Source organism: Montipora foliosa, chromosome 6 (genome assembly GCF_036669935.1).
Source record: "Montipora foliosa isolate CH-2021 chromosome 6, ASM3666993v2, whole genome shotgun sequence".
In the NCBI taxonomy this organism is placed as follows: Eukaryota; Metazoa; Cnidaria; class Anthozoa; order Scleractinia; family Acroporidae; genus Montipora; species Montipora foliosa.
Genome location: NC_090874.1, coordinates 31,724,445 through 31,738,443, shown reverse-complemented (window position 1 = coordinate 31,738,443; position 13,999 = coordinate 31,724,445). Strand labels below are relative to the sequence as shown.

Below are 13,999 nucleotides of genomic sequence, written 5' to 3'. Positions count from 1 at the left end.
AGAAGATCTAAATTTGGTTTCAGTATAATTATTATGGGTAGATTCGGCTTAATGACATTTGGAACAGGTGGGTGTAAGACACGGGTCACATTCCTCAGATCAGGAGTTGAAATGCTTGCTCCACTGATGCCAAACATTTCCCATAGACATGAAATAACGTTTAAGAGTGATTAGGGCTTGGAGACAATGTTGGTCTTGTGTCTTTATCTGTGGTACAGTAAAAATAATGTGCTCTGACCTGTTACTCTTGTGTGTGTTAGACCTTCTGATTTGGAACAGGTAAACCCATAAGGTTTAATAATTGATGTGCCTGCCAAAAAGGTCTTTGTGTGGTGCAGGGAAAGTGGAATGGTGCAGTGAATATTACATGTAAGAAGTAGCCTTTGCTGCAAGAAATTATGTCACTACTTATCCCATCATGATGATGTCTGTAAAAAAAATGAGGAGATGTGAAATAAAACGATGCATCAGTTTAATTTGTTATTCTAGGTACTGTAAGGAATAAAATAATACAAAATTAATACTGGTATGAATTGTATCCCCTTGCAGTAGTACATGTAGGTTCAAGCTTTTAGTATTAATTTTGATGTTGAGCTGTTTGTTTCCTGGTTTTATTTTGCCAAATAACAGTTGTTGCATGAACAGCAAAAACAGTTGTCATGGCTTGAAGATGAGCAGTTGAAATCATCATTCCTTAGTGCATCTGTATCATTTGACAAACCTCAAGGACAGGAAGATGATATGCAAACCTGTTCAGCTGCAAATGAAGAGGATACTTTATCCAAGCCAGTACGAAATGTTATGACCAAAACTCAAAGCTTAGATCATGGGGATGTCATCCAAGAGGAGGGTGAAAAGATTGACCCATCAATTCAGCGAAGTAAAACATTGCCTGGAAGACTCACTGGTAAAACCATTCCAACTGAAAGACATGAAGATAAAGCAGGTACAATAAAAAAAGGAGAACAACAACAGTTGATAATAATAATAATACTAATGATGACCAGCCATTTGAGTTAGAGGTGGCTTATCAACAGGGAATTTAAGAGGGAAGCTAGAGGGAATTTATAATCAGGACCGTAGCCAGAAAAAAATTATGACTGAGGCAATGTCCATGGTTAAATTCTCTTTGTAGGTGTTTATGGTGAGTACATTTTAAAGAGAACACTGGAATCATGCTTTATTTTTATAAAAAAATCACGAAAAAACGACTGAGGCAAGTGCCTCAGTTTGCCTCGTACTTGCTATGGCCCTGCTAATAAATGCCTTTTTTCTGGTGAGGGTTAGAAAGATCAGAAGAAGCAACATGGCAAGGTGTGTTTGCATTACAACTGGAATCTTTGTAGGAACTCTGGAATTATATAGCTGGTTTCATGCCAGTGGTAATCAGTGGAACTAACGTTGTGAAGATAATGATAGCATTTTAGTCTCTATTGCAAGCGTCCAGATCTCTGTGTTCAAATAGAACACATTTGCTCTTCAAGATCCCTTTCAAAGCAAGAGTTGCTTATTAAAATTCATTTTGTTTCTTCTTTGATAGATGGGGGACACCCTAAAACAGTTCATGGGGAAGGTATGACAACCTTGCATTTGTTAATATTTAAATAATTATTGCTATTCACCTTGAAAAATTTCATACGGGGAATAAACCATCATGTGATACCTAGAAGAGTTTGTACAGTGTTACCAAATAGAGGGTTTCTGATATTTTGGGTACCTCTTGTTGAACACTATATTTCTTTGGCTGTGTAGTGTCGTACTTCCTATTGTTTTCTGTGCTAAATCCATTGTTGTCTTTGTCCATTCTGTTGTTCTTTTGGCCAATCCAGAAGCCCGTTCAGTGAGGTACGACACGACCCAACAAGTATTAGCAGTATTCTTGCCAATGAAAACCCTTATAAAACCATTCAAAACATAACACTTGAGGTATAGTTTGGTCAGCATGCCTCATAAAAGTGGTTGGGCTTACTCTCTGCAAGTATTTTTTGTAAAGATGGAAGCAAGACACCCTTTAGTGCAAGAATAAGGATGGTCATGGAGAAACCTGAAGAAGAAGTGGTAATAAAGTTGGGTGAAAGGGATACACCTTGCCAAGATGTGGCTGGAAATGAAAGTTATGATGATACATGTATCCCACCAAGGGTCTTACCATATTTATAACTGTTGTCCTGTCTTTACCTTTTGGCTGACACGTTGGTTGCATGTCGGTGGTGCGTTGACTAAGACAACAATTGGTCAACACGTTGCTTGAATTGAATTTGTTATCATAATCAGATCAGGATTACTTCGCTAAATGATTATCACAGATGATGAAAATCGTCTTGAATTACTTTTCGACCATTGCAGTACTGTTTGTTGAATATAAATTTCCCAGCTTATACAATACATGTCACTTATCACTTATTTTAGTTGTATCCGTAATTTGCTCTTTCAGGTAGCGAGGAGATCAGGTCCAAACCTTTTATTTTCCTCAGTCAGGTGCTTGTATTATTTTTGCCATTTAATGTGGGACTGATTGATGTCGATGATTGTGATTGATGGTCTTTTTGATCTGGGTCATTGTGTGAGGCTTCAGAAGTAACACATTGCTTATTTGCCACACCTATCAGACAATTTAAGCAAATGCCGAAAAGTTTTATTATGCTTATAATTCTTATAATTTGTCTTAATTGTGTGAAGTAAGCAAAACATTTTAAATGCTGGGCTGCAATGTTACTTGGGTGCACAGTCTTTTGTAAAAGTCTCATTAAGTGTACACTGTATTTTTAGTGCAAATTTGTTTCTGTGACAGTGTCAATTCACTATACAACACAGCACATAATTTATACAACAGCTTTGCATTTCATTAGAACTTAATTTCCATTTGTAAGCTCTGGGGTGCTTTGTCGGCCTTGAGATTCCATGTGACTTTGAAAAGTTTAATTACAAGGCAAATATATCCTTGAGGAGAGAAGCTTATTTCATCAATATTAGGGTGTGGCACAAGCCCACTTGAGGTCGTAAAGAGCTGAAAAATCCTCTTTCAGTTTCACCAAATCATCTAATTTAAGTCTTACTCGCAAGATATTGCATTTCCGTAATGCTTTTAAAGAATAAATTAAGTGCACTGTTGTAAAATTCACATGAGATTTATAATCAGTGGTTTATTTGTCATGAGTCTCAATATTAATATTATATTGTTGATGTTCAAATCTACATATTCGTTTGTACACAGAGGAGCAAATATATGGATGGAGCATGAGAAATTCTTGAATGTAAATTGACAGTTGACCTTGCTCACCATACTTCCCTTTTTCCCTCCCAAAATGGCCACTTGTTGATTTTACACTGTCTATTAATGGCAGGTGATTTTACTTGTCAATGGAGAACCTCTTAAGGGAAAAAGGGACTAATAACTTCTATTTCCATTTAAAAACTATGGTATCTTGGACCCCTTCCCTCTCAAAATGCCTCTTAACGACAGATTTTATGCTGCCTAATGCCAGACGATTTTACTTATCAGTGGGTAACCTCCTAGGGACAAAAGAATCCATGAGCGAGTAGAAATGATTAAGAAATTAGCTTTTTGGCAAAAACTAGGATTGGTTTTAAGCACTTTAACTTTTAACTCTAAAAAGGACAATAATTTAGTAGTTTTTGCTATTAATTTTTTATGTAGCTCTCGCTAGAAATGGTCTTTGGAAAATTGGGTTGCTCATCGTAAGAGGGTGTGTCACCAATTTTGCATTAACACAATAACACTACATGTAGTGTAATGGTAATGAGTGACAATCGTATAGAATCTTATGGATATATAAATATTCAAATGAGAAAATTTAACCTTTGATCTAGAGGTGTTTTTCTTTTCACAGGATAGTTACAAGGAGCACCATTCTGCAATAGTTCATTGTAGGTTTTCCTCAAGTGGAAGAATGATTGGTAGTGCCGATGCAGATGGAATTGTAAAGTACGTTCTACAACATCTATGTTGCTTGACATGGTTTGCATGAAACAAGTGATTAGCAGTGGTGTCATAAATGGCACTGTAACCACTTTGTAACATCCTAAACATACTTTAGTTGGCAAGATGCATTTTTGTTGATGCAACAGAGAGAGGGTTGTTGGAAGCCAAAAAATATTAGAGAGGAGGAAAGAAGATATTTCCTTTTTCTTCCTGTGCCTAATTCCTGCCCCTTCTCCAGCTGCGATTTTTTTAGGAATGCCAATTCTCTTTCCAGGCAGTAGAAGAAATTAAAAGAGTAAAAAGAGCTGGAAGACCAGTGTTTTTACCATAGGATTTGCCGGTGTTAGTAAGTGTGTGTTTAGCTACAGGGCTACACTCAGAGTCAGCGATATAAAAAGACCCGTGTTATTGTTTCTGTAACTTGATTTATGTAATGTTTGCTCTGTTTTGTAGAGTTTGGACTTACCATCCTGATATCCAGACCTGTGCTACTGTGATGTCTAAATCACCATTATTGGCACTGGAGTGGGCTCCAAAACCTGACAGACTGGTAAGACAATGTTGATGAGCTGGGAAGAAAGGATGAGTAAAAAGGGAATGAGTTGATTTCAGTCAGTTAAGTGATTAGCTGAAACAAAATAATTATATTTGCAGGGGCAGCTTCGGAGTTTCAAATAAAAACGTAAATGAACTAAACCGTTTTAGTATTTTTTTCCGTGTCGGTAAAAGTCTTGCCTGTTACTCCCCTGGTGAGTGGTGTCTTTGTGCATAGAGCCTTCTGCGCGTATTTTCTTAGGATCGAGAGGGTAGTGGAACTGCGTAGATTTCTCTGTTGGACACAGTAGAATCATTAACTTAGCCTGCAATGGCGTCGAAAGTCATGCAACGCGAATGGCGTTTTAGTGGATCCTTAAACAAAATATACCCTTATGGAGCTCAATGATTTATTTGCAATTTACTTGAACGTAGCAAAAATCTCCCAAAATGTTTGTCGCTGATCGTAACTTTTTATATTCTATATTCACGGTTCAAAATTAATGTTGTTTCCATGTCGTAAATATTTTATTCTCGATCGACCGTCCGGGAAACTTCCTCCTGCTCTTTCTTATCAATAGTTATTTGCTTTTTCATCAATATTTGTTTTGCATAAAGCAAGCTAACAGGATCTGTACCTTGCTGAGTTCGCATTTGTTAGCGTTAATACTTTAGTAGTATTTTCGGTCAGATGTTTTTGTTTTTTATGAGGGGTTTATTGTTTTGGTCTCCCATCCTAACACTAACCCCGCGAAACAGGGCTTGACTTCAGTGAAGTTTAGTATTACAAAGCTGTCAGATGCTTAGAGGGCACACTTGTCGTGAAAAGAAGTTGTGAGGGAACTTGAAAATTATCAACGTGTCAGCCCAGAAGCCAATGTTTCTCGCTTCTCTTTTATTTGTTATTCTTCAGAGACTGGAATGCTGTATTTCAATACCACACAATTCAGTGCCTTCTGATTTTCTGTAGCACGTACAGAAGCATCTCGTTATAATATTGTTTTCCCTGGGACCAACATAAAGCACTGGTTGCTCTTTACAACCATGACTTACATGTAAGTTGATACACATTTCTTTTTCTGTGTTGTTAAAAGCTTCTGCTAGGTACTGGGAATGGTAAAGTTAGATTCTATGACACAGAGAACAAGAAGACTATATGTGACGTTTCAACCGAGTCTCAGTATCCAAGGTGAGTTATTTGCAGGTGTCTTCTACATGTAAGTGGCCTAAAAGTTGTGGGTAGGTTAGCTCAGTAGGTAGAGAATCTGACTACTCATCAGTGGGCCTGGGTTCAAATCTGGTTCGACCAAGACTTAAAGCGCCTATCACCTTAACAACCTTTTCCACTGCAATTATTCTCCAAAATCGTCCCAAATATATTGTGCTGTTTTGATACCCTTTTATTGAAAAATCACTTTTGTTATTGACTTTGAAAGATGGGAAAAGTGGTCATAATTTGACCCATGACAGTGCAATGATAGGGGAATGGGTTCGAACCGTTTTTAAGTCACGAGTCAGTTTTTAACTATCCCCAATGCAAAGCAGTCTTTGACATCGACCTCGTATTAAACCCGTTTGTCTTCCTTGCATGGCCGTACATCAAATTACAACCAGTTTTCCACTTTTTAGGAGCCGCTGAGGCAGGCGTAGCTCAGTTGGTTGATGCGCTGCTTTCGGAGCAAGAGGTCCCCGGTTCGATCCTCGGTGACTTCAACGTCTGTTTCGTCTTTCCTGACAAAGGGAGGGTGCACCGTCGGCTTAAATTGATACCAGCCTCGTTGCTGAAGGAACTACCGACGTTACTGATACCTTTAAAACAGTGACTTGGAAGGAGAGAGAACCCCTACTTTCTTTCCAAGGACAAGGAAATGGAGTTTCTGGTGTTGTAGTCATATCTAAAATGAATGAGGTCACTTAAGATAAAAAGCCAAGCGATGTAGCGCGTCCGGTTTAAACTGTAGATACCTAAACCCCTATATCAAATTAAAGCTTATAGAGCTGGGTATCAAACCATATCGAGAATTTCAAATTAAATGAATTGTCGAATTTTTCACGACCTCTAAATGCGAGCGTCCGAATCACCTCAAAGCAAATTTTTCTTTCCGCCATTTTATTTTGTTCCTGCGTTTCCCGACCCAAAGCACTAAAAACGTGTCTGCGTTTTTCCATACTCAGTTGCAGTGAAAAGTTATAGAACGTTGTCGAAATAGTATTAAAAAAATGTGAAGGTTTCGTACAAAAATCGCTCTCGATTCGAGAAAACAGCGCTAAGACTGTCAATCAAACGGGTAAGTTTTACTTCCGGCCAAAACGTAAAACCGCCATTTCTCCGCCAATATTTAATCCTTTTGAAGAATTTCTTTTTTACATTAGATATCCCATTTCGATCATTACTTTAACCGAAAAATCCAAATTTGAAGAAAATTGTCGATCTGAAGGTATACGGTAACCCTTATGTTAGAAACAGACAATGTAGAAGTTTCTCTACATAGTAAAATTTACTACGTAGAGAAACTTCTATATTGTCTTATGCCAGTGTCGTTATAACGGATGCGATGATCTCATTAGAATCACTTTCATTGTAACTAAATTTGCGTCACTACACAGCAAAAAGGGGCATACACTTCTGATGGGCCCCTGTCAGGGCAATGTGGCTTGGGTATACACTGTACTCGAAAAATCTGAACTTGTTAAAAGAGTCAAAAATTAAACGTAACCCAATGATCACTGCATATGCTTTTTTACACTGTATGTCTTGTTTCGAGGCCAGCTTTCGTTTTGGAAAAGAAAGTACGTACAAAATGTTTTGTGGTCACCTGAGGTATGAGAGCTGTTTGGATGTGATTGTTGGAGGAGAGCTTTTTTAACAATCACTATCACCAGTTGCATCGAATGAGGAGATTTTTTTTTTTGATGCCAACTCGGGGATACTCGAAAAAAAAAGGTGCTCCTTTGCAGGAGTCGAACCTTCACCCTTCCATTAACTATTTGGGATGCTCTACCACTGAGCTACCGTTTTGCTGAAGTTTTCAACCAAACTCGCGGGTGCGGCTTATACACGAGACCATTGCTTTCAGAGGGAATAAACTGGCTTGTAGGGGTCACAAATTGAACTGAAAACCTGTTGTTGATCGCTTCTTTCGGAAGAAATGGTGACTCCTGAAGGACCCGTTTGTTTGCATCTTTATGTCCTAAACCTATATCTTGCTCGCCAGTAGTTCTTTCAAGTGTTTAATTTGCACTTTGTTTGAGTAGTTAAATTCTTACTGGCATGGAATCTCCATTCCTCCGCACAGCTGCTTACAATGTGGTCTATGACCGATTACCTCAACACTGAGAAGAAAATACCTCGCTATTCGGGAGAACTCGCGAGGCAAATGGCCGACCATTTAATTGCCCTTCACTACTTTCACGGCGTGTTTGTCCATGGGGTTGTTAAACTCTAGTTTAGCAACAAGTTTTTCTCTGATCGATGTCTTGACATACATGATATCCATGCACAGCTGATGCGAAAGCGAACGTTTTCCGTGTCCTGACTTCCCTCGACTGCGTGGTTACCAAGCAAAACGTTTTGCGTCGTTCTCCTGCGCTTTTTTCGTGCAAATTCCGTCGTTTTCATTTCAACTGTGGGCTTTAGCAATGAAGACAACATTAGATTTTTTCAAGTTTATTGTTAACATCTGCGAACATCTTTCAAAAATTTTGCTTGAAAGTTGGGGGTGCGGCTTATACATGAGTCTTTACGGTAGTCCATGAAACTAGGTTCTATGACAATTGTTCCGCTATAATGCTAGCACTGAAATTGTCGAAACGGTGCATTCTCGCTTTAATTGAAATGAATAACTGAGGTGGAAATTGTTACTGAATCTCGGTAGATGAAATGAAGGGCTGCGAGTACTCGGAAATACTCGCAGGGCGTCAAGTTCCTATTTTTTCCTATTTTTTCCTATTTTTTGCCCTTCTTCCTATTTTCTCCTATTTTTTCAAGAAATTCCAATTTTTTCCAATTTTTTAGGGTCTTTCTTAGTGCAGGGTAACATTTTGAAACATTTGAGATAAAAAACTTAATAAAATTGTTAATTTCTTCAAAAAAAAGAAAGCTTTCTGTCAAAAAAGGGGGAGTTTTTATAGCCTGTGTGAATGATAGATAACCTTCTGAAATTCATGAACCCAAAATGGAAGTCATACTTGTCTACAGGTGTGTGTTAATGTAATAAACCCATCTTGACTGTAGTCATTTTAGTGCTGATCGCTTTCATGTTTACGCCATTATATTCATTTTTTGTAATACTTCCACAACTTTTAACTTCTTCGTTCTGTCTTTATGAAGCTGTACGGTTTGAAATAATTAACATGAATGAACACTGTTATAATCACATTGAAGTAGTGTGTACCCTACATTGTCAGATACTCTATCACGATTATCTGCTTTCCCAATACAATCTCAATGAGCTTTCTTAACTGATTGTTTTCATACGCCTTTATATGGCACCCTAATGTATTTGTTCAGTAATTCTCTCAATGACATGTCATCGTGTGACCTGTTACTGTAGTAATAATAAGAATTCCATAGTGATAGTTAGCACTTTGCATGCTAACGATGGTTAACAGAGTTTAAAGGTCTGCGTGTCTCTCGCGTACAATTTCTACAGCTTCGATATACCGTTGTTGAGTTAAGTTTTGTTCAGCGAAACTGGAAAATGCTCGCAGAAAATTGCTAAAATTTTAAGAAATACACAGAGCGTTGTCGTGCGCAACGCGGCTATTTTTAATCCTGGAAAGAAATTTGATCAGACAGATTTTGATCACGTGCGACGCAACCACTTCTGAGCCGTGAGCGCAAAACATCGCTATAAAATGTAATTTTCGTCAAGCTTCATCTAAACACTGGATTACCCTTGTGCCCAAAAATTTACCCTTTCTTCTCAAAATCATTATCAAAAATATAGTCGGCGAACGGCTTGCCTGGGCTGTTTCCGTGGGGCAAGTAAGGGAAAAAAGTTACTTGCCTGAGGGGAAAATCTACATGTCCCGGATGACCGGAGGGGGGTTTTTTGGAGCCCTGCTTATAAAGTACTGTATGTGATTTAATTTGGTAGGTGAAGGACAAGTTTTCCTTAGTAACAAGTTTTAACTCTTGTTCTATAAGGGATGCATGCCATCTTGCCTGGTAGATATTAAATAAGGCAAGGGGGTTGTGGAACAGAGCTGCTGTTGGCTTTGTTAAGAGGATGGAATTCAAGGAGAGTTTCCTATTTTGTTCCTATTTTGGGATGACATTTCCTATTTTTTTCCCTATTGTTTGGCCACTGTCTTTCCTATCTTCCTATTTTCTGAGTGTCATTTGTCACTTGACGTCCTTTACTCGGAAAAAATCCGAATATTCTTTCGCAGGAGTCGAACTCTCTACGACCTTCCGATTACTAGTTCGGATTCTCCACTACTAAGCTATAGGAGACTCGTGGGCGGTAAACCATTAAACTAGCTTCAGATGACCTGATTTCAGATCGGCACAAAAACGTGGAATGTGTAAAAATATCTCTGTTGTTAACAAATTGCTTTATTACTTTTATGATTTCAGGATAGTTTCATTGTCTTGTAGCCCAACTGGAAGCGCATTTGTATGTTCAGCAGCAGCAAGCAAGAAATCAGGGACATCAGCATTGAGGTTGTCACAGTCAAAGTTCAGTGAAATGTCCAGCATGTTGGGTTCTAGTACCACGAACAGCAGTGGCGGTGTATTGCAGTGCTGGGACATGAAAGCTATGAAGGTTGAGGTAAAGTTTCCAAGGCCATTTCAGTTCATGTAAGGATTGTTAACCTCAACGGAGGAGTGATCGAGTGATTAATTATTCCAAAGGGTAATTATTTCTTCAGTCTTTGCCTGCTAGATAGGCAAGGTCTTGAGATGAATGTAACTGTGTACGTAGTGTTGTCAAGATTTGGGTCTCGGAATGGTGTACAGGGTTTCATTTCAAAGTAACGGCATGCTTGGTGACTCGTGTAGTTTACCTTACCCGTTTTATAGGAGTTGAGAGAGGGCAGATGACTTCTTTAATTCGACGTTGCACCACAAAGGATACATGATGAAAATTTGCTATTCTTAAAAAAGTTCAAATACGTGAATAGAGATGTGAATGCCAAATAAAGCGAATGTGGATATACAATACACTCTCCCTCTGCAGGAAATGGTCTAGATATTTTCAAACAAAAATGTTTTTTCGGCACAGGCATGATCTCGCCAGAACGGAGACCATATAGATGCTAGTAAAGGGATTTTATAAAGAGTGAGGGAACTGAAGCTGGCGCCTCTGATAAACATCCAGATAGGAAGTGAGTTAGGGTCATCCAAGTAGCATTGGCTAATCTAGTGAATGATTATTGCAAAATACGTTACTGTCTTAAGCTAGGCAAGCTTCGTCAGGTGCACAATGTGCAGATTTGGTGTAAAGTTCTATACAAGTAGGCGTAATAGACGTATGCAAGGAATTATGAAGGTTAGAGTGAGTAAATTTCTTCAGATGTAATCGTTGGGCTGGATTTTTCTGTCTTAGATAATTTTTGTTTGTTTCAATACTGAGAATGACGTTGTTCTTCACTTTCTTCTTTCAGCGTCAACTTCGGTTGGAGCCAGTAGCCACATGTATAAATTGTACAGCATTTAATCACAATGGAACACTTTGTATATCAGGCGGAGCTGATGGAATGATACGCTTGTTCGGTAATTGTAATTGTTGTTTGAGGTGGAAGCTTGAAAATAACAACAATAACTTAGACAATTATTCACCGAAATGGAGGTATATATGGGTGGATATTCTTAGCGAGCTAAATATCCACCACTTTGACCGACACTGAGGTAAATAATTGTATTCAAATGTACCACACAAGCTAAATATCTAGTGGAACAAAACTTACTTTACGTTTAAATTACAACGCGGCAACTGGTGTTATTTCTTTTTGAGTGCGCGAAGTTGAATCGTACTTTGGTACCAATCAGCTCTGCTGGGATTTAACCAGCCAGGTCGGCCGGAAGTCCTATTCATGTGTGGTCTGTGCGAATAATTATCATAATTGATTTTCAACAGTAAGCTTTGTTACGCGTACATCCGGTTTTCTAGATATGAAACCAACATTCAGAAGCTCTTTTGAGGTTATCACTAAATTAAACTGGATCCCGCGCGAGAAAGAACCAAGAAACTAAACTCTGTTACAGATATGTCGCTCAAAGTTCGTTTCTCAAAGATCCGTTTTTTCAAAACTTTTAGAAGAGAAGAGAAGGGGAGGCAGTGGCCTTTCTCTTCCAGGGTGGCCGTACTTTCCCCTTCTAGATGTTTCACGCTTTTGGAGAGATGTGCTTGGTCCGGAATCAGACGCATATCTGTTAGACGAGCGCTCTGATCACCGCGCAACCTGTTTTCGCTTGCACGCCTTATCTTTACTCCCTTTCGGTTATTTCTATTTTTTTAAATAGATATGAGGTCGTTTGACTGTTTAAATGGTTGGCAAGCTCATGAAGGTGAAGTGTGTTCGATGCAATTCAGTGCAGATGAGACAACTGTTTACAGTATGGGAACAGATGGAAAGGTATAACATATAATCGGTCTCGTAATTTTCAGAAGAAATGTACGCAACGCTAGGAAACATCAACATCCATTTCGGATGCTTTTCTAAAAAACAAGGATAATTGGTGGGAATACTTTAAAAAAGTAGCAAGATCCAGATCAAAATATTGCATCATTTGAGGAGTCCTGTGCGACTATTGTAAGCATGCTTGATTGTTGCTCCATGAAGTCGTCGTTGGTGACTGTCTACCACAGATTACTCTTTGATGCCAAAGTTGAGAGAACATTTGGTGACTTCTTGTTGTGTTGAAACATGTACAGATTCGGTCATTGATCATTGTAATTCAAAGAGTGCTTTTGCTTCGATGTCTATTTGCAGTTCTTTCAGTGGAGTGTGCACCGTATGGGTCAGAGAATTGCAGATCTTGGGGTTCAGGAAGGAGTAGTGTGGTGTGAAACAGAAGGAACGGGTCACTTACTAAGTAGATCCAAATATATGTCGTCCCCTTCGTCTTATGGGAGAATGTTTGCATTTGATGCCGAAGGGCAATACTTACTAACGTGTGGTACAGAAAGTGGAGCTGTGCATAAGGTAATTCTAACATTTGACTCTGGGCAATGATAATGTTATGTTGTTTTGACGGCGGCTTCCGCAAGCAGGTTGGTTTTAAAATCTTTAAAGCTGTTTTCAGTTTGCGACCGTAAGGAGGTTTTCTCACTTTAATAAAAAAAAACCATGTTGTCCATCACTGAATTTAAATCTTTTAGTACCCATAAATTGATGAGGGGCGTTTCTCCTCAAAACTATTCTTGTGTAACCTCAGTGTTTCCATCTCAAGATCGAACGCATCTCATAACGTAATGATCTACTTCACGAAAAGCTACTTGTGATTTAACCCGAACAGTGGCAACAAGATCGTTAAGGATTTCGCAAGTGAATTGTGAGACCCAAGTTAAGTGTCTTGTGTCTTCAATTTTGCAGGTAGAAAAGAATAAAAGTTTACATCAAGTGCTGTCTTTGCCGGGACACAGGTCACCAGTTGTAAGTGTGGATTGGAGTTCATCCTTAAGCTGTTATACCTGTTTAACCGGCTCAGTAAATGGAGCTATACAAGTCACATCTTTACTTAAGCACTGAATGAAACGTGATCTCAAATAATCGTGTTTTACTGGCTTTCTGCGGGGATTTTCCACACAAACGCATCCGCTAGCACCTTAACTCGAACATAGAGAATGTGAGTCCATTGGAAGTGTAGTTGGTTTCAAGGAGGCATCAACCAGAGACGATCCGCCATGTTTTAACTAACCGTCTCGGACTTAGCTTAGCTAATTGTTCTTTGACGAGAATCCCGGAAAATGAAAGAAAAAAAGATGTTGGTATTAGCCAGCCCACATGTTTCTGATTGTTTTTACCTTGTTCTCGAATCTGATTCCTGTGAAAATTTGATGCTAAACAACATGTTATCTTTTTTTACTTTGTTAAAACAGGAGTTGTTTCTTGTTTGTTTTGGGTTTTTTGTCAATTAAGACCACAACATCGAAGGGATGATAATCAGGAGCTCATCAAGGGAAGCTTCTATCTCCAATAGATAATTCCTTGACTCAACCCTTTCCAAAGTAAATTTATTTTAGGAACAGGTTTTTCCCGCGAAAAGTTTCATATTTCCCTTGAAAGGTTAGAGAGCTCTGTTTTAATGGGCTTTTACAACAGTGGGCGTGCTGAATCTACCAAGGGAGGCGTTGTATAGATAAATCTACTCGGGAAAGGGTTGACTCCTTGGCCAAGTATGAGAGATAAAAGTTCCATTTGATGAGCTCCTGTGATGATGTAGCTTTTCAAACTGAAGCCGAAGTCAATTCAAATGATTATAATAATAATGATGGTATTGTAGCTGTATAGTGGAAACACTTAATATTAGTTTTATGACAATGAAGAAATAAAAGAGCGTTAATTTCAATA

The 13,999-nt window shown here is 38.6% G+C and overlaps 1 protein-coding gene across 2 annotated transcripts in view; it reads left to right on the top strand.

The window, feature by feature from the left end:
• The window catches only part of LOC138007136 (WD repeat-containing protein 91-like), a 23,763-nt gene extending 9,764 nt beyond the window's left edge, over positions 1 to 13,999 (top strand). The window contains exons 6-16 of one of the 2 annotated variants that reach the window (XM_068853884.1): positions 631 to 946; positions 1,541 to 1,573; positions 2,435 to 2,478; positions 3,852 to 3,946; positions 4,397 to 4,493; positions 5,572 to 5,666; positions 10,059 to 10,254; positions 11,090 to 11,198; positions 11,949 to 12,061; positions 12,419 to 12,631; positions 13,022 to 13,999. In XM_068853884.1, coding sequence (XP_068709985.1) covers positions 631 to 946; positions 1,541 to 1,573; positions 2,435 to 2,478; positions 3,852 to 3,946; positions 4,397 to 4,493; positions 5,572 to 5,666; positions 10,059 to 10,254; positions 11,090 to 11,198; positions 11,949 to 12,061; positions 12,419 to 12,631; positions 13,022 to 13,177 — 1,467 coding nt within the window. In that variant the 3' untranslated portion in view covers positions 13,178 to 13,999. The remainder of the gene's footprint in view (positions 1 to 630; positions 947 to 1,540; positions 1,574 to 2,434; positions 2,479 to 3,851; positions 3,947 to 4,396; positions 4,494 to 5,571; positions 5,667 to 10,058; positions 10,255 to 11,089; positions 11,199 to 11,948; positions 12,062 to 12,418; positions 12,632 to 13,021) is intronic. The other variant, XM_068853885.1, reaches the window with a different exon arrangement.